General features: G+C 43.7%; 1 protein-coding gene across 2 annotated transcripts in view; it reads left to right on the top strand.

Moving 5' to 3' along the window:
• Window positions 1-25,499, top strand: part of GEMIN5 (gem nuclear organelle associated protein 5) — a 330,369-nt gene that overhangs the window by 95,345 nt on the left and 209,525 nt on the right. For both annotated transcript variants that reach the window (XM_069199624.1, XM_069199625.1), the window contains exons 4-7: window positions 7,253-7,434; window positions 10,552-10,703; window positions 11,617-11,730; window positions 12,221-12,353. In XM_069199624.1, the coding sequence (XP_069055725.1) occupies window positions 7,253-7,434; window positions 10,552-10,703; window positions 11,617-11,730; window positions 12,221-12,353 (581 nt within the window). The remainder of the gene's footprint in view (window positions 1-7,252; window positions 7,435-10,551; window positions 10,704-11,616; window positions 11,731-12,220; window positions 12,354-25,499) is intronic.

The raw sequence follows: 25,499 nt of genomic DNA, 5'->3' as shown, positions 1-25,499 counted from the left end.
TGTGCCTCCTCCCAAGGGGAGGGGGTCACAATCCTAACCCTATTGGGGGAATCCTCCATCTGCAAGATGGAGGATTTCTAAAAGTCAGAGTCACCTCAGCTCAGGACACCTTAGGGGCTGTCCTGACTGGCCAGTGACTCCTCCTTGTTTTTCTCATTATTTTCTCCGGCCTTGCCGCCAAAAGTGGGGCCTGGCCGGAGGGAGCGGGCAACTCCACTAGCTGGAGTGTCCTGCTGGGTTGGCACAAAGGAGGTGAGCCTTTGAGGCTCACCGCCAGGTGTGACAATTCCTGCCTGGGGGAGGTGTTAGCATCTCCACCCAGTGCAGGCTTTGTTACTGGCCTCAGAGTGACAAAGGCACTCTCCCCATGGGGCCAGCAACATGTCTCGGTTTGTGGCAGGCTGCTAAAACTAGTCAGCCTACACAGATAGTCGGTTAAGTTTCAGGGGGCACCTCTAAGGTGCCCTCTGGGGTGTATTTTACAATAAAATGTACACTGGCATCAGTGTGCATTTATTGTGCTGAGAAGTTTGATACCAAACTTCCCAGTTTTCAGTGTAGCCATTATGGTGCTGTGGAGTTCGTGTTTGACAGGCTCCCAGACCATATACTCTTATGGCTACCCTGCACTTACAATGTCTAAGGTTTTGTTTAGACACTGTAGGGGTACCATGCTCATGCACTGGTACCCTCACCTATGGTATAGTGCACCCTGCCTTAGGGCTGTAAGGCCTGCTAGAGGGGTGTCTTACCTATACTGCATAGGCAGTGAGAGGCTGGCATGGCACCCTGAGGGGAGTGCCATGTCGACTTACTCATTTTGTTCTCACTAGCACCCACAGGCTTGTAAGCAGTGTGTCTGTGCTGAGTGAGGGGTCTCTAGGGTCGCATAAGACATGCTGCAGCCTTAGAGACCTTCCTTGGCATCAGGGCCCTTGGTACTAGAAGTACCAGTTACAAGGGACTTATCTGAATGCCAGGGTGTGCCAATTGTGGATACAATGGTACATTTTAGGTGAAGGAACACTGGTGCTGGGGCCTGGTTAGCAGGGTCCCAGCACTCTTCTCAGTCAAGTCAGCATCAGTATCAGGCAAAAAGTGGGGGGTAACTGCAACAGGGAGCCATTTCTTTACAAACATTTACCCAAGGAGTTCCAAAAAAGAGCGCAGCAAGTAGTAGAAGAAGGACAGAGTATCTCCAATAATCAGATACGGTCAGCAATGGATGCTGCAGACACAGCTGCTAGAACTGTCAACACAGCAGTAACAATAAGGAGACATGCATGGCTGCGTACATCAGGATTTAAACCAGAGATACAGCAAGCTGTGCTGAATATGCCATTCAACGCACAGCAGTTGTTTGGGCCGGAGGTGGACACTGCGATCGAAAAACTTAAGAAAAACACTGACACGCCCAAAGCCATGGGCGCACTCTACTCCCCACAGAGCAGAGGCACATTTCGAAAGACACAATTTCGAGGGGGGTTTCGAGGGCAAACCACAGAAGCCACAACCTCACAAACAAAGCCCACTTACCAGAGCCAGTATCAGCGGGGAGGTTTTCGGGGACAATATAGAGGAGGACAATTTCAAAGGAATAGAGGAAAATTCCAAAGTCCCAAAACTCCTCCAAACAAGCAGTGACTTCAAGGTCACAAATCCCCAACACATAACACCTGTGGGGGGGAGACTAACCAAGTTTTACAAACATTGGGAGGAAATAACAACAGACACTTGGGTCTTAGCAATTATCCAGCATGGTTATTGCATAGAATTTCTCAAATTCCCTCCAAACGTCCCGCCGAAAACACACAATATGTCAAAACAATATATAAATCTTCTAGGACTAGAAGTTCAGGCATTGCTACAGAAAGAAGCAATAGAATTAGTACCAAAACAACAAATAAACACAGGAGTTTACTCCCTGTACTTTCTGATACCCAAAAAGACAAGAGTCTGAGACCTATACTAGATCTCAGAACATTAAATATCTACATCAAATCAGATCACTTTCACATGGTTACATTACAAGAAGTAATCCCACTGCTCAAACAACAAGACTACATGACAACACTAGACCTAAAGGATGCATATTTCCATATACCAATACATCCTTCACACAGAAAGTACCTAAGGTTTGTATTCCAAGGGATACATTACCAATTCAAAGTGTTGCCATTCGGAATAACAACTGCACCAAGAGTTTTTACAAAATGCCTAGCAGTAGTAGCTGCACATATCAGAAGGCAGCAAATACATGTCTTCCCGTACCTAGACGATTGGTTAATCAAAACCAACACGCTAAGACGGTGTTCACAACACACAAAATATGTCATAGAAATCCTCCACAAACTAGGTTTCTCAATCAACTACACAAAGTCACACCTTCTGCCGTGTCAAACACAGCAATACTTAGGAGCGACAATCAACACAGCAAAAGGGATTGCCACTCCAAGTCCACAAAGAGTTCACACATTTCAAAATGTAATACAGACCATGTATCCAAAACAAAAGATACAAGTCAAACTGGTGATGAAACTACTAGGCATGATGTCTTCATGCATAGCCATTGTCCCAAACGCAAGGTTGCACATGCGGCCCTTACAACAGTGCCTAGCATCACAATGGTCACAAGCACAGGGTCAGCTTCTAGATCTGGTGTTGATAGACCGCCAAACATACATCTCTCTTCAATGGTTGAACAGTATAAATTTAAACCAAGGGCGGCCTTTCCAAGACCCAGTGCCACAATACGTAATAACAACAGATGCTTCCATGATAGGGTGGGGAGCACACCTCAATCAACACAGCATCCAAGGACAATGGGACATACAGCAAAAACAGTTTCACATAAATCACTTAGAACTGTTAGCGGTATTTCTAGCGCTCAAAGCATTTCAACCCATAATAAGCCACAAACACATTCTTGTCAAAACAGACAACATGACAACAATGTATGTATTACCTAAACAAACAGGGAGGGACACACTCGACACAGTTGTGTCTCCTAACACAGAAAATATGGCATTGGGCGATTCACAACCACATTCGCCTAATAGCACAATTTATTCCAGGAATTCAGAACCAGTTAGCAGACAATCTCTCTCAGGATCACCAACAGATCCACGAATGGGAGATTCACCCCCAAATACTAAACACTTACTTCCAAATTTGGGGAACACCACAAATAGATCTATTTGCAACAAAGGAAAACTCAAAATGCCAAAACTTCGCATCCAGGTACCCACAAGATCAGTCTCAGGGCAATGCGTTATGGATGAGCTGGTCAGGGATATTTGCTTACGCTTTTCCCCCTCTCCCACTCCTTCCATATCTAGTAAACAAATTGAGTCAAAACAAACTCAAACTCATACTAATAGCACCGACATGGGCAAGACAACCTTGGTACACAACACTACTAGACCTCTCAGTAGTACCTCATGTCAAACTACCAAACAGACCAGATCTGTTAACACAACACAAACAACATATCAGACATCCAAATCCAGTATCGCTGAATCTAGCAATTTGGCTCCTGAAATCCTAGAATTCGGACACTTAGACATCACACAAGAATGTATGGAGGTCATAAGATAAGCTAGGAAACCTACCACTAGACACTGCTATGCAAATAAGTGGAAAAGATTTGTTTATTACTGCCATAATAATCAAATTCAACCCTTACACGCATCTGCCAAAGATATAGTAGGATACTTACTACAATTGCAAAAGTCAAAGATAGCTTTCTCTTCAATAAAGATACATCTTACCGCAATTTCAGCTTACCTGCAAATTACGCACTCAACTTCATTATTTAGGATACCAGTCATAAAAGCATTTATGGAAGGCCTAAAGAGGATTATACCACCAAGAACACCACCAGTTCCTTCATGGAACCTCAACATTGTCTTAACACGACTCATGGGTCCACCTTTTGAGCCCATGCACTCTTGTGAAATGCAATACTTAACATGGAAAGTTGCATTTTTGATTGCCATCACAGCTCTAAGAAGAGTGAGTGAAATTCAAGCATTTACCATACAAGAACCATTTATTCAAATACACAAGCATAAAGTAGTTCTACGGACAAATCCACATTTTTTACCAAAAGTGATCTCACCGTTCCACTTGAATCAAACGGTAGAATTACCAGTGTTCTTCCCACAGCCAGATTCTGTAGCTGAAAGAGCACTGCATACATTAGACATCAAAAGAGCGCTAATGTACTACATTGACAGAACAAAACTAATTCGAAAAACAAAACAACTATTTATTGCTTTCCAAAAACCTCATACAGGGAATCTAATTTCTAAACAAGGCATTGCTAGATGGATAGTTAAGTGCATTCAAACCTGTTAACTTAAAGCAAAGAGAGAGCTGCCTATTACACCAAAGGCACACTCAACCAGAAAGAAAGGTGCTACCATGGCCTTTCTAGGAAATATTCCAATGAACGAAATATGTAAGGCAGCAACATGGTCTACACCTCATACATTTACCAAGTACTACTGTGTAGATGTGTTAACTGCACAACAGGCCACAGTAGGTCAAGCTGTACTACGAACATTATTTCAAACAACTTCAACTCCTACAGGCTAAACCACCGCTTTTGGGGAGATAACTGCTTACTAGTCTATGCACAGCATGTGTATCTGCAGCTACACATGCCATTGAACGGAAAATGGCACTTACCCAGTGTACATCTGTTCGTGGCATTAGTCGCTGCAGATTCACATGCGCCCACCCGCCTTGTAAATTTGTAAATATATTACTTTAAACTTCATTATGTACATACGTATTCACTCCATTGCATGGGCACTATTACTAGCATACACAACTCCTACCTCACCCTCTGCGGGGAAAACAATCTAAGATGGAGTCGACGCCCATGCGCAATGGAGTCGAAATGGGAGGAGTCCCTCGGTCTCGTGACTCAAAGACTTCTTCGAAGAAAAACAACTTGTAACACTCCGAGCCCAACACCAGATGGGATATATATATATATATATATATATATATATATATATATATATATATATATATATATATATACACACACACACACACCCACATGAATACACACACATATACACACTTATATGTACATACATATACATATTTAAACCGTGAGTAAATATACATTAGTTAAACAGGTTTAAAGAGTATGTGTGTAGTTTATTGTAGTTTATTGTTATGGCATAATAGCGATACATATTTTCTAAAGAACTATATATAACTAGAATATACACATAATCAGATACAAATATGTATCAACATAGGCATATGCAGTCCATAGCTGTTTGAATATGGTGGTTATGAAGGAAAGAGGCAACTCTTGAGTAGTTTTCTGAAGACAAGAAAGTTATCTGTGGCTCTAATAGTTGGGGGTAATGAATTACATAGTTTGACTGCTTGAACGGAAAAGGATGTACCACCTATAGTCTTGGTGGTGTTCTAAGGCGTCTTGCCAATCTTGTGGGGAGAGGTTTCTTTGTTGAATGTATTTGGTTATTTTGTTTCTGATAAAAAGCGGTCCTGTTCCATGTATAGCTTTGTGGGTGATACAAAGCAACTAAAAGATGCATATTCTGGCAACGGGTAACCAGTGTAGTGCTCTCAAGGCAGGGGAGATGTGGGGTTGTGGCTTTACTTGTAATAGTAGCCTGGCTGCGGAGTTCTGAATACGTTGTAGTTTTTTTTTCTTATAATAGAGATGATCCATGATAGAGGCCATTGGCATAATCCAGTTTGTATAGTACAAACAAGATAGTAGCTTGCACCTTGTGTGGAAATCCAAGGTGGGGGAAGATGCGTTGTAGAGTCTTCAAGGTTATGAAGCTTGTTCGAGCAAATTTGGCCACTTGGGCATTCGTAGTTAACTTGGAGTCCATGGTAATTCCAAGGTTTTTAACTTCCTTGAATAATTGAGGAGGTGGTCCGAGATCATGAGGCCAGGCGCACAGTGGGTCATAATTTTTCCAGTCACCACATATGAGTAATCAGTCTGACCTGTGACTCTTTACTGCAGAGCCAAGCAAACATGGCATGTAAAGATAAGATGCACTTCTCCAGGATTGGAAAACGTTTGAGCATTTGAAAATGGCAGAACTTTGATTGCTTCGGACACCTCGCTTCAGTTCCCAAAGAGGGATAAACATTGCCCTCTTTGAGCAAGTAGCTCCTACTCATTGTTACTTTAGACAGGGCTGGTACAGAGCAAATGTTCTTTCAGGAGCGTAACCTCTGCTGGACTTCCTACTCCCCCACCACATTGGAATATTGGAGTCTGGAAACATGAATGAATCCTTACTTATGTGGTCTGAGAAAGAACAGATAGTTTATCTACCTAGATGAGGAACTACACTGTGCTTGCCACGAATATTTGATCCAATCCCAGCAAGATCTGCACAAGGTCGAAGGACTGACAGGAGAATCTGCATGGAGGATTTCATAGTGGAACAAGGTTACCCAGGAGCTATAAGGTTTTGGCTGACTAGGAGAACACAATACTAGCATCATCTCAGTCGGTAACTACGATAGTTCAGACCTTCATCAAGCTTCTTAGCCTGCACAGTTCTCGGCTCACATGTGTTTCTGTTCAATTAATCAATTAAAGGTCCATATATATCTGGACGTATACTAATCTCTCAGCTATCAGTCACTTACAGGCTGTCCCTCTCCCAAGCTTGAACTTTGAATTTAGATGGTACTTATGAATTTGTCATTAGCAAAGGTTGACATGACTCCTTCCTTTCTCCACCTGTAATGAACCAAGTGCAGGATGCCTGCCCCATACTGCAGTCGCATAGAACACAAATATGTTAAATTCATATTTGTCCGGTTAGACTATTCTCATTCATTCTTTCCACTTTTCTTGATGTGCTGCTGAAGCTGCTTTAGACTTCTTGAACCCTTCAGAATTAAGCCTTTTTCCATAAGACAACCTCAGTACTGCCAGTTGAGAACTATTGTGACAATCTGTTGTGCATAAATGCCTATTAACTCAATTTCTTTCTCCCTTGGCTTTTGCAAGCAGTCTCACTCAAAAGTACCAATTTGTTCCAGAGGTGATCCTAGACAGTGTGTGAAACAATGTCCCAAATGTTGGTTTATTCGATTGTATCTTCCTATCCCTAAATAAATGTATTTCTATTTTCCATCAGATTGATATGCTGATGGGAATGCGGTGTCAAGAGAGATTTAGATTAAAGTTCTGGCTTCTGTTTCACCTATCTGCTTGCTCTTCTTACAGAATACCATCACAGCGGTGCACTGGTCGCCACTTGTCAAAGACTTGATTGTATCTGGGGATGAGAAGGGTGTTGTAGTTTGTCACTGGTACAAACGTGAGGAGCCTCAGCGCCTTTTCCCAGAACCACGATCCATATTTTGCCTGACCTGCTCACCACACCAAGAAAATTTGGTGGCTTTGGGGTAAGTGTCTGTTTTCTTGTTTCGTTTATTGATCCCATATTTGGAAGCCTATAACTGTACTAATGGTGACTGAGTGCAGAAGACCTTAATTTTTGTGTATACATATATATGTATATTAAACCACTGCTGCAGTGTTTGTCCCATGGCAAAAAAAGCTCAGTCCTTTTCTACTGGACAACAAAGACTGGAATCAGTGCCTCAGTGTATAACTGACCCAGAAGATTCAGGGTGCTGCATTTTGTCTGCAGTATTTTAATGTTAGACAATGTATAAAGGAAAGCAGCTAGCCTGAAGTGTAATTAAGAACACTTTAGCATTTTGTGTTTTTATTTTTGCTATGTTATGTAAGTGTACTATCATTTTATTTATCTGGCTAAATCATTTTTTGATCCGGTACCATTCCAGTGTCAAAAATATAGATCGGATGGGAGCATGGAGGGAGAAGGGAAGACTTAAGCACTTACCTCCAATACACTTTGTGGAGCACTGAACAGTCTCAGGTGCTATGCTAAATACATTGAGTGGAGATCACAACAAGGGGACCCACTTCTCATGTAGCCACGCATGTCTTAACCACATCACATGCAAACAGTGGGAATTGGGTTCACAGTTATGACTTCCTTCACTAATTTAACAGGGAGAGCTTTAGTTGTTTTCCCATCGTAGGCACAGATAACAGTTTGTATCCAATGACTTTAATCTTCTGCCACCAACCATTCGCAATTTCATGACCTGAGCATGGGGACTAATATGACCATGTTTTTATTATTATAATAATAATAATAAAAACAATGATAATAGCACTAATAATACTTTGAGTCAACATTTTTCACCCAATAGAATCTAGGATGCTGTTTGTGAGCAACACAGTGACATCAAATAGAGCACATGTCCGAGACTGCATGACATGGGTCTCTTGCATAAATACATTTATTGGGTCTGCCAGACGTATAAAGTAAGCACCATTTTAAATTCATGGATACAGCACCAGTGACTTTCAAACCAAATAACCTACCTTGGTACCTTCCCTAGTGAACTCTGAAGTCTGCAGGTCCAATGAAGTGGCAACATGATGTTTCAAGTTCCACATGAGAGCCTAGGCGCTGCTGGTTAGGGGTGCCCCCAAAGTGTGCTCTGACCAAATGTTAAAGTGGTCTGTTGCACTCTTATTTCATTCTGTGGTGTGACTAGTGGTTGGTCTGGGGTACTTTTTCATCTTCACCTTTAATGGAGAGCTCTTGCTGACCTCCTATGTAAAACTCCGCCAGTCCCCCATTAGTGGCATCCCTGCCCTTTCCTATATTGTTTGTGTGTTATGTTGAATAGGGTGTGTGTGTGCACCAGGAGATTGTGGACAGGTTGAATGGTGCCTATAGAAGTCAAGATGTCTGCACAAGATTGCGTTTCCCTGCTGGTTGCCTTTGTTCTTACTAAGGTGACATCCTGCATTCCCTTAGTTCCTGGGTCTCTAAGCTGAACTACTTCTAACATGGGAATCCATTCAGTCAACCCAGTTCCATGGGTGCCCTCGCTGTTTGAAAATCCTGACCACTGCAGCCTGTTGTGAGATGCAGGCCATTAGTGTGCAGTGCCCCTGAGGTGCTCTGCTTCAATATCCTGCTTCTTACTAAGTTTGCTCACTCTCTCTGATGGACTCTTCCAGTGACACTGCCTAGAGCTCTATTATCCATGATTACTGGCTTTCTAGATGGCCCATCATAGTTTGTAGATAGACTGAGGAGTTTTACTTTGAGAGTCCTGTATGACTTTTTTTTTAATTGGGTGAGAGCATCTTCCTCTTTTTTGTTAGAGGACAAAGGGTTTGAGACAGTGGATTTGGCTATGTGGGGCTTCTTTAGGGAAAGTGGCCACATGGGCTCAAAGTCACAGATTTGTTTCATATTGCACTTATGGATAATAGGAAATTGGGGATGAAGTAATGTATCAAATGATACATTGCATTTTTATGCTTGACTCTTGTAACTTTTTGATTGAACTGACATAATTTAGCTGTAGTGAGCCCAGATTTCTACGATAGCACCCAAGAAGATCCAGGCCTCCTATTTTCTAATAGAAATCAAGCACATTCACGCTATAAAAGTCCTGAGTCGCAACTTGGCACCTTCTGTATTTTTGTACAGATCTTACTTATAACTTCCTTATTTTAACTGTTTGTAAAGATGGATCTGTTTTAGAAGTACCACCACTGACTGTATATTGAGTTTATTGTGCAGTACTTGAAGTGACAGCTTGACTTTGCTAATTCTGGAGTTAAGTGGCCAAAGGGAATAATGTAGATATTCAGTTGAAGTGCACCTTTAATGGTGGCTCCGACACACCAGTGGTAAACAGCAGTACCTACCGCACAGTACTTTCCACTAATCATTGACCGCATCAGGACTACAAAAACAGGCCTCATAACCTCGACAATGGAGTCAGACCATCGTCAGTAACCACTAGATTGGAAAAGCTTGGATCTTCTGTGTCTGTAGATCACTGAAATCACCCAGGCCACTTGTCTGAGTGTGGAAAAAGCTCACATAACAGCCAAATACAATACTGTAGCATAAACTATTTAAAAAAAAAACACAAGCCAGAAAGCACTGTGAGGAGTGTAAGGTACATTACAAAATAAAGTGCAGCATTGACTAGTAACCATATAGCCATCCACAAGCAATTTAAGGAAGGGAATTAGGGTTCATAAGGTGCATTCGGCTGAGCATAAAATATAAGGTTATGAATTTCATAGTTTTGCTCTCAGAACTTTCAACAAATAACATTTCTCTCCATCTACCTAACTAGTTTTCTTCTCATAATCATAAGCTGATTGTCCTGGCTTGATTATAAAACCCTTGTTGGCTTATAAATTGGATCGGTGATATCAGCCACTGGTAACACCTTTTCTACCACCTTACCTTTGCATTCTTAAATTGCAGTCTTAATTTTATATACGGCTACTGTTGAGGGAAGAGGGTAGCCGATCAGTGTGGCAGATACAGTGTACCGAGTTTGAACAGTTCTTGCTTATGAAGCTCAGTATACTATTTTTTTTAATGGTCTCACTATACTGAAATACCTACTTTAAGAATACTCACTTATTTCTTCTTCTCTATTTAGATATAAAGATGGGATGATTGCCGTTATTGACATCAGCCGGAAAGGGGATGTCCTTTACCGATTCCGTGGGCATGACGATGAAATACACTCCATAGCTTGGTGTCCGGTGCCGAGAGAAGAAGTATTATATCAGCGTTCAGAGGATGGCTTGGGTAGGATTGACTGTCTACTTACACATTGCACTTCCTCAGCATGCTACTGCAACTGCTTCCAAATGTTCCAAACCCTCAGAAAACAAAATAAAATTTCATAGTATGATCTCTCCAAGGCTGGGAAATGACATTTTCCACTAGTTTTTAGGACACAGTACACATTGGCTTTTAGCAAACTCATATCAAAATGCATTTCCTGGCCTTAGAAAGGTCATGGCTTTGTCAGGAGCTTTCTGTAGATCACTGTTTCAAGGGGTACCTTTCTGTACAACCAGTCGCAGTGCTTGTTAACCACAAAATAGCTGCTGTGCTCATAACCCCCAAATGGCCTTCACCACTACTGCTGAAGTATTTGGTGTGGTGCTGGAAACTTGATTAAAATAAAAGTACTATTTATTTGGGGAGGACTTTCACTGTTGATGAGGCTTTGACCCATTTGCTAAATGGAGCAGCACTACACATAGCGGGCCCCAATGACAGTTTTAGATGCATTGCATTTTGGGAAACTGGGTTGCATATCTACAGATTCCTCAAGTATCAGAGTGCAGGTGACCCAGAGAACATTCCTGACTGCTTTCACTGGGTGTTGGTTCAGTTTTATTGTAGGCCGTGGATAGCCTCTGCAGTAGTGGTAATGTGTGTAAACACTTTAGTTTATATAGTAATGTTGCATTGTTGGCCAAGATGGGAGGACTGTGCCTGTACGAATGTTGCAGTGGGTTCCAAGTATACAAGCCACTGTTTATTTCTGAAAACCAAGTGCTCACATGTTGTTTGAAGGTAGCCTGGGCATTCAATACATCACAAATATGATTTTACGGTAAAACAAACACATGCATTGTTATGTTTTTTTTCTGACTTCACCCCCCCTTCCCTTTTTCTATCTTTCTAAACTTGAATTTTATGCTTCCAGATTCTGAGGTTACAAATGGGGATCTCCTGCCAGATGTAGAGAGCAAAGGCTGCTACCTAGCCTCTGGCAGCAAAGATCAGACCGTCCGTATTTGGAGCTGTGCTAAAGGCAAAGGTGAGCAGGCTTGGCAGAAGACTGTATGTACTGATCCGAGTGTACAGTGCAGGTAACAGAGGTTTAGTATAAGTGCTGCATACATGACTGGTTAAAATGGAGTTCAGACTGAACGGATGGCACAGGGCAGGCCAAGAAGCTTACAAACTAAGTGTAGGGCACATTGCAGATAAATGTGTGTACTGCATGGGATATAGAGCAGGCACAGATGAGGGAAATCAGAGCAGAGTGGCCTGGCAGAAGCAAGAAGAAGTTAGAAGGTACTGAAAGAACATCACAAGAGGAGTACAGAATGAACAGAATGAGCATAAGAAGCAGGTATCGTTTAACATGGAGGTGTTCTGGTACACTGTGCAGCTTGTAAGCATTCATATCTAGGGTTGGGCTTCTTGGTTATGAGGATATAGTAAGCTGAAATGTTAGCATGATGAAAGACTGTATTACTTATCCCCACTAAACATTTCACTCTTACTTTGATGTGCCCCTCTAGGATTGATGACTCTTAAGCTGCCCTTCTTGAAAAGGCGGGGAGGGGGTGTTGACCCCATGGTAAAGGAGCGCATTTGGCTAACTGTCCATTGGCCCCGTGGACGACCTACACAGATAGTCACCAGCTGCTTTGGGTAATTCTGCAGTCTGTCTCCTCTCAGAATATGAACTGCTTTCCTTAAATATATATTTTCTTGCCAGCTTAGGATGATAATTAGCATTGGTGAGGATGTTGTGTACGTGCACAGTTTGGTTGTTACAGATGAGAACTCTGGCATTAGGATACTGCAGGGCAGAGAATACTGGTAATGGTTTATAGCCTGTTGTTGAATGATTGACTTGTGTTTTGGTAGGTCCAGTTGCTTTTTGTAGTTTTGCTGTGCTGGTGGTTCCTTTATATTAAAATGTGACCACAAGTGGTTTCTATTTTGTTGGAAATGGCCCCTTCTGCAAGGTTATCCCCAAATGGTTTTGCCTTCCTCCTCCTATTTTCCTGCTCTCCATTTGTTGGCTTTAGGACTCTGAGCACTTTCCCACTGCTAATCTGTGCTAAAGTGCATGTGCTCTCACCCCTAAAACATGGCATAATTGGCTCGCACCTGTTTGTCGGGTTTAATGTACCTGTAAGTTCCTTGTAAAGTGGTATATCATATACCCAGTGCCTGTAAATTAAATGCTACTAGTGGCCCTGCAGCGCTGATTGCGCCACCCACAGAAGTAGCCTTTCAAACTTGTCTCAGGCTTGCCAATGCAGGGCCTGCTTGAGCAGTTTACTGCCTCACTGACTGGGGAAGCCAAACCACTTGCCAAGGCCTAAGCTCCCTTTTTACTACAACTAAGTCACCCCTAAGTTAGTCCCTAAAAAGCCCTATTGGCAGAGTGCTTTATATGTAAAAGGTAGGACAAATGTTTTTTGTGTTCCATGTCCTAGTAGTGACAAACAGCCTATTTAGTTTCTCACTACTGTGAGTGCTGCTCCTCTCATAGGATTGCATTGGAAATGCCCTGACACATGTCTCAGTGGTATCTTCTGATCTATGAGGAATAGTGTGGGCATGTTTAATACGTTTGGAATGGTAGTGAGAACTCCCGCTTTCTGGTCTGGGTGGATTTTTTTTATTCCTATTTTAGAAATGTCACATTTAGAAAGTAGACATTTCTCTGTGCTTATAACTCTAGCGCTTTGTAGCCTGACTCCACTTGGTGCATACTTGCCAGACAGCCATAACACAGGAAGGGCGGACGTTGAGAGAAGCGGCATCTGCATACTAATATTCAACCTGGGCTGGGGAGTGGGAGGGTCGTTCATACCTTACATGTCAATAGGCTGTGTCCCGCCCTCACACAATGGACGGATTACCTCCCACTGATGTCTGGAGACAGGGCTGGGTTGAAAGGGTGTTATGCTTCACATGAAAGAGTCCCTTTGAAGTTACCCCCTGAACAAAGGCATTTTTGAGTATAAGTAGAGGGCCTCTGCCCCCTGATTTTAGATTACTTTTGGAACTGGGACTGAACCTCTGTCAGAAGGACTGCTGGACTGCACAAAGTACTCATCGGGACTGCTCTTCTGTTTGATGTCCTGCTGCCTGGTGTCTGCTGGGAGGCACAAAGGACTCATCTGGATTGCTGTTCTGCTTGTTTCCCTGCTGCCAGCTGCTCCCTGACTTGGGTTCCACTACTGACACTACATGGTTTTGGGACCATATACTGCACCCGAGGACTGTGATGCTGCCAGGAAGGAACCGTCATCTGGACTGCTGGACTTGTAGCCCTGGACTGCTGCCTGCACTTGTTGGACTGCAGAGGGTACTTCTACTTCACCTGGCTGCCTAATGTGCTGGCCTTTTTCTGCCTTTCATGCACCTGGTGCCTCCCCCGTGTCTCTAGGGGCTGGGTGGTGTGCCCCCATTTCCCCTGTTTTGCCTACTTGCTAGCGCTGAATAAAGCGTCTGGTCAGCGCTGGGGATGTGCCGGAGGTTGCCTTGCATAGTGCAGGCTTACAGTTCCCTGAATCGTGAGCTGCGTGTAGTGAGCCCTGTGATCAAGCAGCTAGGAGTGCTGCTTTGTTTCCCCACACTGGTAAGGGGTAGTCCAGATGGAAGACAAAAAGCGGCAGAGAACACCAACAACCTACTATTGGTGTCTTCACCACCACGACCTGGCTGAAGTGGAAGGAGGAGCACCGTGGCTCTCCGACGTGTCCCAGGAGACTTCCGCCAGAGACTATTGCCAAGGAAGAGGTCAGGCCTGGCAGGAGTGTGGCAGGAGGGAAGGGCTCTGGACACACAAGGGAGGAGTGCAGCTTGGGAGGCGAGCGGGCGGAGGAAACTGCTCCCAGGAGGGCCGCGCTGGAGCGGTAGGGACTGCACCCCATATTCGTGGGTAGGCAGTCTGTCAACACCAGAGCCTAGAGGCTCTTCACAGATACCGTAATTCCCCTATTGGGAGAGTCCATTGTTTCCTATGCGGGGAGACCAGGAGAGGTGTTCGTGCCAGCATAGAAGGTATTTGGGCTCCCCTCCCTGCCCTCCGCTTGCTCATACCTGTACGGGGGCATTACTGACATGACTGTCAGAGCGGGAAGGAAACCCTCGACTGAGGCCCTGTCCCTGCTGAACCCCATTAGTGCCACAGGAATGACAGTAGAAGCGCCGGAGCTCCTGACTTAGCCTGGTGGACATTTGCACCACATATTTTCTAAAAGGAGTGCTGATGAGTGAAGGCCTTCGTGTAGAGAGTTGTTGGTGGATGATCTACAGTTTACCACTGTGTGCCCTTTCCTTTGTGTTTGAGGACCTGATGTCTGATTACATGTCCTGGTCGCCTAGTTGGTGATGACAAATATGTTTCAGTATCTGTCTCGGATACACATAGAGGGTAATGTTTTGTGACATTTGCAATATGGAAATGCTTGTCTTTATTTTGCATTCATGTTGATGACAGTCTGACAAGTGCCTGTTTGGTACAGTATTGGTCTACAAGTTTTATGCAATACAGTTTATTTTTATATATACATATCGTGGAGTCTCTTTTTTGGTGTATTTAGTGTGTCACTGATGTTACGCAAACACTTTACACATAACCTCTGGGGTAAGCCTGACTTCTCTGTGCCAAGCTACTGGGGCTGAGCACAGGTTATCTTTGGTGTGTAACGTACTCGCCCTGACTAGAGTGGTGAGTTCTACCTGGCTTAGGAGCATAACCTAGCCAACCAGAAACCCCATTTGTAAAATATTTGCTTTCAAAAAGCCTGCCCATACCTGCTCTAAAGCAAAACAAATGCAATGTCTACCTTCTCACCCCCCCTCCCCCAAATCAAGGTGCATCCTTTTAAATAAGGGGGAAAGGAGACCCCAGCACTCATCATTTTATTTGCAACACACACATACAACAGAACTCCTTTCCTAGTTGAAGGCAGTTGGGCATTCTCCCCACAGATATACATGTAACAAGGCCGCTGTGCCTCAGTATAATTGCAACCACAGTAGCCACATACACTTGTTTGAGAGTAGTAGCCAATCTCACTCAGAGGTGTATACTTGGGTTTCTCCCTTAAAACAGAACCCTACTCCAAGTTGTTAGGGCATATAATCCTTGGGAGCATCTCCAGTGGACTTGAATGATTTTTATTTATATATTTTTTTTTTTACAAAATTTGTAAAGTGTGCTAATGTCTAGAGATGTGACTGAACTACTGTTGGAAAAGTCAAGTTTTCAGTACTTTCCTGTGCATCATGTAACTTGTTGTGGAGCAAAGGTTGATGGACAGAGAATTCCAGAGCAGCGCCATCTAAAAGAAGAAAGAGGGATCACCTTGCCCAGACTTCCTGATACAGGCAGTTCTCAAAAGGAAAGCATAAGCAGAACACAGGCAACGTGGAAGAGCATATCATTTTATTAGTTATTGAATGAAAAAGCATCTATTATTAGGAAAACTTTAAAACTGATGTGCATATCTTTGAACATGGTAGGTTTAGGACATCCACCTTTTCTGTGTGGTCACCCCATATTTTTTCCCTTTTGCTGAACCCTATATTTTTGCTGGCGTTAGATGTCCTTGCACTTTACTCCTACTTGACCAATAGTGAAGTGCCTATGCTCCCTTTTAAAATATGGTTGAATTGGCATAATCCTAATTGATCTAATTAACTTACGTAGGTACCAGTGCCTGGAAAACAGATGTCTCTAGTAGAATGCAGCACCTGTTGTGCTGAGGTTAAAGTAATAACCTTAAATGATCACCTCAGAACCTGTGGCAAAAAAGTGAGGTTGACCAGGTCAAAAGGGGCACTTTCGTACAAATAGGACAGCTAGAAATTTATTGTAAACATTTACAGTGACTAGCATCCAAAAGCTGTTTTTCTCTATAGCAGCCGTAGCTGTTCCATGTAGAAAACCATAATATCAAATACAATTTTAAGACTTTATCTCTGGAATGAGACAGGCTAGAAACATAATTAAACAACTATTTTAATTAATTATGAAAAATCCAATTCAATAGTGCAGTTGAATTTTTAATAATTGGTTAAGGAGAACTAACTTTTAGAAAGTTACCTTTTCCCTGCCTGAGGTTGCTGGAAGGTAATTTTAATTTGCTCTCAGGCTTCTCCCAACCAAGGATTAGCATTTGAATAGTTGTGAAAAATATGTGAAATGACCTCCAGGAGCAAAACATAGCTGGTCTTAGTATGCAGAGATGACCCCTCTGAACCTCACAAAATATGCAGGATGGGACTATGAGCATCCTTTTTCACATTAGTGTCAAATCCTCCTTGATACGTCTGCTGGGTTTACATATTACTTTTTGCGGTGGGCTTGAAAGGCAGAGAACTGGATGCCAAGATAGCACTTGTGAATCCACTGTCTGGTTGCTGAAGAGCCCTGCTGTGTGCTACCAGACACCTGTATTTGTGCTTTACATGTAAGACTGGAGGCACACTTGAAAAGGAAGAAAACAGGATGACAAGACAGTTTATGTGCATTCACTGTTTGGTTGCTGATGAACCCTGCTTTGTCCTATGAAACAAATGTTAGTTGTGGTAGGACACTAGGATCACTATAGTACTCTCTCCACACCCACCTCCAGCCCTCAGAGCCCAGGTGTGGTAGAAGATGTTTGCCATCTTGAAAATGCCCAAAGTGTGTATGTTTGGCCCTAGGAACCTTACCCCTTTGGTTAGTGCATGCCCAGGATTCATACTACCCCACTAACTCATGGCAGGTATAAATGTGGCATCTATTTCAGAACTCTTTATGGAGCTGAGGAAGAACAGAAGAAGACTGGACCTGTTGTCTGTGACCTTGGAGGACCATGAACCTGCTTCTTCTTGTACCCATGACAAAGAGGTGGACCACAAGGGTCCTAAGACTGCCCCCCCTGTTTCAAGCAACAGAGATATGACAAGCTACATACAGCTGTTCCTTAAACCATCCAGCTGACCAGTTGCATCTTGACCTGGACAGAACCCTGCTGTTTGCCTTTGCCTGGCAACCTGTGAGTCTCTAAGTGCCTCCTCTGAGGTCCTTGAGCTTTAGAAGTGTGCTCCTGTGGTAGATTGGGCATTAAAGGACTAAAGGCCCAATTTAAAGTTTGTTGAAGAGGAGTACCCATACCTCAGTGCCAAACTGAAGGTTCGACCGCCTCATTTAGAGTCGGTGGGCCTTAGGTATGCCAGTGACAGACACTGTTTTGCCGCTGCTGCCAACTTACTCCTCTGATGGCCTGACAAAGTAAGGGTCGTCTGAGGTCTGCCCATTTGTCTGCCCACCCATTAGGAGTGGGCAGACAAATGCCCAGGTTTTACTTCTGTCACCGCCGGAGAAAACCTTGCGATAAGGGACATTGAAAACTGTAAAAAGACTCCCACTTCATAGGCAAAACCTACCGTGGCGAGGAGGTGGTAATTTTTTTAGGGTATTTTTTTTAATTATAGAAAATCTAAAGATATGAAATATTGCCACATGCCTTGTGTATATTAATATTTACTCTATTTTAATTTGGTTTGGGATTTTTTTGTTTAACATTTTGACTGTATTACCGTTTTGGTGCTGCATAAATAATTTACACATAACCCTAACCTGCATTAGCATAGTCCAAGAAGAGCCAACAGGGCCCTGGATGACTGTGAAGCTCAAGTGATTGGTAATAAAAGGAAGGTTTTTCTTACGGCAAACTCAGGTGCCTGAAATTTCTGTTCCTTCATTCACCTAGGCTGAAATTATAGGTTCGATGGCATATGTTGCTGCACATACACATGTTTGGCACAGTCCGCTGCCTGGTGTTGGGCTCGGAGTATTACAAGTTGTTTTTCTTCGAAGAAGTCTTTTTTGGTCACGGGACCGAAGGACTCCTCCCTCTTCGGCTCCATTGCGCATGGGCGTCGACTCCATCTTAGATTGTTTTTTTCCGCTGTCGGGTTCGGACGTATTCCTTTTCGCTCCGTGTTTCGGGTCGGAAAGTTAGTCAGAATCTCGGAAGAAAGCGTCGGTATTGTTCCGTTCGGTATCGGGATAGTTAGGTACATCAACACCGATCATCGGAAGACTTTGGGGTAGCTTCGATTCCCCCATCAGGGCCTGGTCGGCCCGACCGCGTGCGACATCGAAGCCGATGGAACGGACCCCGTTCCGTTTCTGCCCAAAATGTCACAGTAAGTATCCTTATACAGATCAGCACTTGGTCTGTAACTTGTGCTTGTCCCCCGAGCACAAGGAGGATACCTGTGAGGCCTGTCGAGCCTTCCGGTCCAGAAAAACACTCCGGGACCGAAGAGCCAGGCGTCTACAAATGGCGTCCACGCCGACAAAACAACGTTTCGACGACGAAGAGGAAACATTCTCGGTTCCGGACTCAGAATCCGGAGACTCCGACGTCGAACAACAGCAACAAACTGTGAGTAAGACGTCAAAGTAAAACCATCGACAAAACAAAAGCCCAGGGGACGCCACTGCCAACAGGCCATGGCTCGACCCATAAAACAGGCGACCCGTCGAAGGCGCCGAAAAAGGGCACGCCCATAGCGAAGACACCCGACTCCGGTCGAGGGACCGCCATGGAGCAACCTCGGAGCCGAGAAAGCGGCTCCGAGAGACAAAAACAAGATACCGGCACCGAAAAACATCGGCACCGAGAATCCATGCCGAAAGGAACAAAAATTCTGTCGGTGCCGAAACCGAAAAAAGATTCTCTCTCGGCGCCGAAAAATACCACACCTTCATCCTACTCAGAGGAACAAGGAATAAGTGGCCAGATGCACAGATTTGGACAAGAGCTCCAAAGTGTAGAATCAGACTACACACAAAAGAGACTGTACATCCAGCAAGACACAGGGAAGATATCAACCCTTCCCCCAATAATGAGGAAAAGAAGGATCAGTCTCCTCAAGGATGACGCACAACCACAAGCCAAAGTGGTTAAAAAAGTCACGCCTCCGCCCTCTCCACTACAACAGGCATCGCCGGCACAAACACCGCCACAAATGCACTCACCAGCGCAAACTACCATAAGTCAAGATAATCAGGATCAAGACGCTTGGGACCTATACGACACCCCAGTGCCGGACAATGATCCAGATTCATACCCTACAAAGCCGTCACCGCCAGAGGACAGTACCTCATACTCACAACTGGTGGCTAGGGCTGCAGAATTCCACAATGTCCAACTGCATTCCGATCCTATAGAGGATGATTTTTTATTTAACACCCTCTCGGCTACACATAGCCAATATCAATGTCTCCCAATGCTACCGGGGATGTTACGGCACGCAAAACAAATTTTTGAAGAGCCCGTAAAATCAAGAGCCATCACCCCAAGGGTGGATAAAAAATACAAACCACCACCCACAGATCCAGTGTTTATTACTTCGCAGTTACCACCTGACTCCGTAGTAGTAGGGGCAGCTCGCAAAAGAGCAAATTCCCATACATCTGGCGACGCCCCACCTCCGGACAAAGAAAGCAGAAAATTTGATGCGGCAGGAAAAAGAGTAGCATCACAGGCAGCCAACCAGTGGCGCATCGCAAATTCTCAAGCGCTGCTGGCCAGATATGACCGCGCTCACTGGGATGAGATGCAACTTCTCGTAGACCATCTTCCCCAAGAATACCAAAAAAGGGCGCAGCAAATAGTTGAAGAGGGACAAACGATCTCAAACAATCAAATCCGCTCTTCACTGGACGCAGCAGATACTGCAGCGAGAACAGTCAACACTGCTGTCACCATAAGGAGACACGCTTGGCTCCGCACTTCAGGCTTCAAACCTGAAATCCAGCAGGCTGTCCTTAATATGCCCTTCAACGAAAAACAACTTTTTGTCCCTGAAGTGGACACAGCCATTGAAAAACTTAAAAAGGACACAGACACGGCCAAGGCCATGGGCGCACTCTACTCCCCGCAGAGCAGAGGCTCTTTTAGAAAAACTCCATTTAGAGGGGGGTTTCGTGGCCAACCCACAGACACCACCAGCCAACAAACAAGAACCACACCATATCAGGGTTCCTTCCAAAGGGGAGGTTTCAGGGGATATAGAGGGGGTCAATTCCCAAGGAGTAGGGGAAGATTCCAGACTCCAAAAACACCTCCACCTAAACAGTGACTTTCAAGTCACGCAACCCCTTCACTCAACACCAGTGGGGGGAAGACTAAGCCAATTCTACCAATCTTGGCAACAGATTACAACAGACAATTGGGTATTAGCAATAATCCAACATGGCTATTGCATAGAATTCCACAAATTCCCACCAAACATCCCTCCCAAAACACGCAAAATGTCACCACAACATTTAGAACTTTTAGGACTAGAAGTTCAAGCACTACTGCAAAAGGATGCAATAGAGTTAGTACCAGTACAACAAAAAAACACAGGAGTTTACTCCCTGTACTTTCTAATTCCAAAAAAAGACAAAACATTAAGACCAATATTAGATCTCAGGACACTAAATACCTACATCATATCGGACCATTTTCACATGGTCACACTACAAGACATCATTCCACTGCTCAAACAGCAAGATTACATGACCACATTAGACCTAAAGGATGCGTACTTTCATATACCAATACACCCTTCTCACAGAAAGTACCTACGGTTCGTATTCAAAGGAATACATTACCAATTCAAAGTGTTGCCATTCGGAATAACAACTGCACCAAGAGTGTTCACAAAATGTCTAGCAGTAGTAGCAGCACACATCAGGAGACAACAGATACATGTGTTCCCTTACCTAGACGATTGGCTAATCAAGACCAACACAGTAAAAAAATGCGCAAACGACACCACATGTGTCTTACAAACCCTTCACAAACTGGGGTTTTCCATCAACTATACAAAATCACACCTAGAACTGTGTCAAACACAACAATATCTAGGAGCAACCATCAACACATCAAAAGGAATTGCCACTCCAAGTCCACAAAGAGTGCAGACATTCCACAAGGTAATAAGTGCTATGTTTCCAAACCAAAAGATACAAGCAAAATTTGTGCTAAAACTTCTAGGCATGATGTCATCATGCATAGCCATTGTCCCAAACGCAAGACTACACATGCGACCCTTACAACAGTGTCTAGCATCACAATGGTCACAGGCACAGGGTCAACTTCAAGATCTGGTGTTGGTAGACCGCCAAACATACCTCTCGCTTCTATGGTGGAACAGCAAAAATTTAAACAAAGGGCGGACATTTCAGGACCCAGTGCCTCAATACGTTATAACAACAGATGCTTCCATGACAGGGTGGGGAGCACACCTCAATCACCACAGCATTCAAGGACAATGGGATATACACCAAACAAAATTTCATATCAATTACCTAGAACTGTTAGCAGTATTTCTAGCGTTAAAAGCCTTCCAACCCATAATAACACACAAATACATTCTTGTCAAAACAGACAACATGACAACAATGTATTATTTAAACAAACAAGGAGGAACACACTCAACACAATTGTGCCTCCTAACACAAAAAATTTGGCAGTGGGCGATTCACAACAACATTCGCCTAATAGCACAATTTATTCCAGGAATACAAAACCAACTAGCAGACAACCTTTCGCGAGACCACCAACAAGTCCACGAATGGGAAATTCACCCCCAAGTTCTGAACAAGTACTTTCAAATTTGGGGAACACCCCAGATAGATTTGTTCGCAACAAAAGAAAACTCAAAATGCCAAAACTTCGCATCCAGGTACCCACACCGCGAATCACAAGGCAATGCTCTATGGATGAGTTGGTCAGGGATATTTGCATACGCTTTTCCCCCTCTCCCTCTCCTTCCATATCTAGTAAACAAGTTGAGTCAAAACCAACTCAAACTCATACTGATAGCACCCACATGGGCAAGACAACCTTGGTATACAACTCTACTAGACCTTTCACTAGTACCGCATGTCAAACTACCCAACAGACCAGATCTGTTAACACAACACAAACAACAGATCAGGCATCCAAACCCAGCATCATTGAATCTGGCAATTTGGCTCCTGAAATCCTAGAATTCGGACACTTAGACCTCACACAAGAATGCATGGAGGTCATAAAACAAGCTAGAAAATCTTCCACTAGACACTGCTATGCATCTAAGTGGAAAAGATTTGTTTACTACTGCCATGCCAATCAAATACAACCATTACATGCCTCTACGAAAGACATAGTAGGATACTTACTACATTTGCAAAAAGCAAATCTCGCTTTTTCATCTATAAAAATACACCTCGCAGCAATATCTGCTTACCTACAAACTACTCATTCATCGTCTCTATTTAGAATACCAGTTATTAAAGCATTCATGGAAGGGCTAAAAAGAATTATACCACCAAGAACACCACCAGTTCCTTCATGGAATCTTAACATCGTCTTAACAAGACTCATGGGTCCACCTTTCGAACCCATGCATTCCTGTGAAATGCAATATCTAACCTGGAAAGTCGCATTTCTCATTGCAATCACATCCCTCAGAAGAGTAAGTGAAATACAGGCATTTACCATACAAGAACCATTTATTCAAATACACAACAATAAAATAGTTCTAAGAACAAATCCAAAATTTCTGCCAAAAGTAATCTCACCATTCCATTTAAATCAAACAGTAGAATTGCCAGTGTTCTTCCCACAACCAAATTCCGTGGCTGAAAGGGCACTACATACATTAGACATCAAAAGAGCACTAATGTACTACATTGACAGAACAAAGCTAATCAGGAAAACAAAACAACTGTTCATAGCTTTTCAATAACCACACATAGGAAATCCAATCTCTAAACAAGGCATTGCTAGATGGATAGTCAGATGTATTCAAACATGCTATCTTAAAGCCAAAAGAGAATTGCCTATTACACCAAAGGCACACTCAACCAGAAAGAAAGGTGCTACAATGGCCTTTCTAGGAAACATTCCTATGAGCGAAATATGTAAGGCTGCAACCTGGTCTACGCCTCATACGTTTACTAAACACTACTGTGTAGACGTACTAAATGCACAACAAGCTACAGTGGGCCAAGCTGTACTAAGAACATTATTCCAAACTACTTCAACTCCTACAGGCTAAACCACCGCTTTTAGGGGAGGTAACTGCTTTATAGTCTGTGCCAAACATGTGTATCTGCAGCAACATATGCCATCGAACTGAAAATGTCACTTACCCAGTGTACATCTGTTCGTGGCATTAGTCGCTGCAGATTCACATGTACCCTCCCACCTCCCCGGGAAGCCTGTAGCCGTTTAGAAGTAGATCATAAATCTTAAACTTCTGTACATTTGTAAATAATTATTATAAACTCTTAACGTACATACATATTCACTCCATTGCATGGGCACTATTTATAGCAAACAACTCCATCCTCACCCTCTGCGGGGAAAACAATCTAAGATGGAGTCGACGCCCATGCGCAATGGAGCCGAAGAGGGAGGAGTCCTTCGGTCCCGTGACCAAAAAAGACTTCTTCGAAGAAAAACAACTTGTAATACTCCGAGCCCAACACCAGGCAGCGGACTGTGCCAAACATGTGAATCTGCAGCGACTAATGCCACGAACAGATGTACACTGGGTAAGTGACATTTTCATTCCTACTCAATCACAAAACCCGAATACCTTACAATCAAGAAGGCTGTGGGGCACTTCTCAAAGGTACAGACTAAATGTACGTAGAACAAAAACAGAATAATTCTCATCACTTTTAGTTATCATGTCTTTAGGCCACAATGTCTGAGGCAGTCCATGAAGAAGCAGATCGCTCAGTCTGTGATTGAATCTGTTTGTTGTGATCTGTCTGGCCTTCGAGAAAAATACATATACTAATCTGAATTGGACATTCATAGTAACAAATTACTGTCCAGGTCTAGGCTGTGGGAAAAAAAACGCCCTGCTGCTACTAAAACCATGGTTTGGGAGAAGGAGGCTGAAATGCTCCATGACAGTAGCGCCAAAGGCTTTTGAACTAGAACATAAATGGACCCAGCTGCGTGGAGGAATCCTCCAGATAGTGAGTTTCATCCCAACAGGGCGTCAGAGTAGCCAGACTGCAGCTGCAAGACCTAGGGGTCAATGATTATACCTGATAGAGACTTCTAGTTGCAGATTACTTACCCTGTGAATTTCTCCCAGGTGTCAGTCTGGAGATTTTTCTTGAGCAGTACCCCTGGGCCCATTAGGTGGTGTCGATCGGTTCTGCGTCATTCATCTGCATTGACCACGTAGGATAATGTTATTGGTCTTATATAGATGCCATCCCGGCGTGCTTATGTCGGTTCTTTTCTTTCCACCCCAGCCAGCACTGATCCAAAAAGAGCTACCCCATAGTCAGTTTTTGACTGATCTTTTGATTGGTCATTTTGTGGAGTTGTATAACTTCTGGTGTGTCAAGGATGCCCTCTAGAACGACCAGGTTAAAGCCCTGCGGGTCCTGTCATCAGGCGATGTCAGTGGCGGATCCACACCTGATGTGCCTTTGGTGTCTAGAGTGCAACTACAACCCAAAATCGTGCTCCGAGTGCCAGGCCATAAATCTGAAGGCTTTGAGGGAGCGGTTCCTAAAGCTGATGGTGGCTCGGCACTCGGCTCCGTTTAAGTCCCAGTTTCTGTTGAGAGGAAATTCTCAGGATCGGTTGTGGGGGCCCCCCCACCTTCTTCGTCCACTCCAAGTCCTCTGGACAGTTGGGTAAGTCGAGGCATAAGAAGAAGTCAAAGAAGGCCTAAAGTTCTTTGACTTCACCTCGTCCGTCAGCCGATGAGGGAGCGTAGTCGCTCAAGGCCTCCACCTGCAGAACCTGCATCTGGGCT

This window comes from Pleurodeles waltl, chromosome 7 (assembly GCF_031143425.1).
Source record: "Pleurodeles waltl isolate 20211129_DDA chromosome 7, aPleWal1.hap1.20221129, whole genome shotgun sequence".
Taxonomy (NCBI): Eukaryota; Metazoa; Chordata; class Amphibia; order Caudata; family Salamandridae; genus Pleurodeles; species Pleurodeles waltl.
The sequence above is the reverse complement of the archived record's forward strand: the minus strand, read 5'-3'. Positions and strand labels throughout refer to the sequence as shown.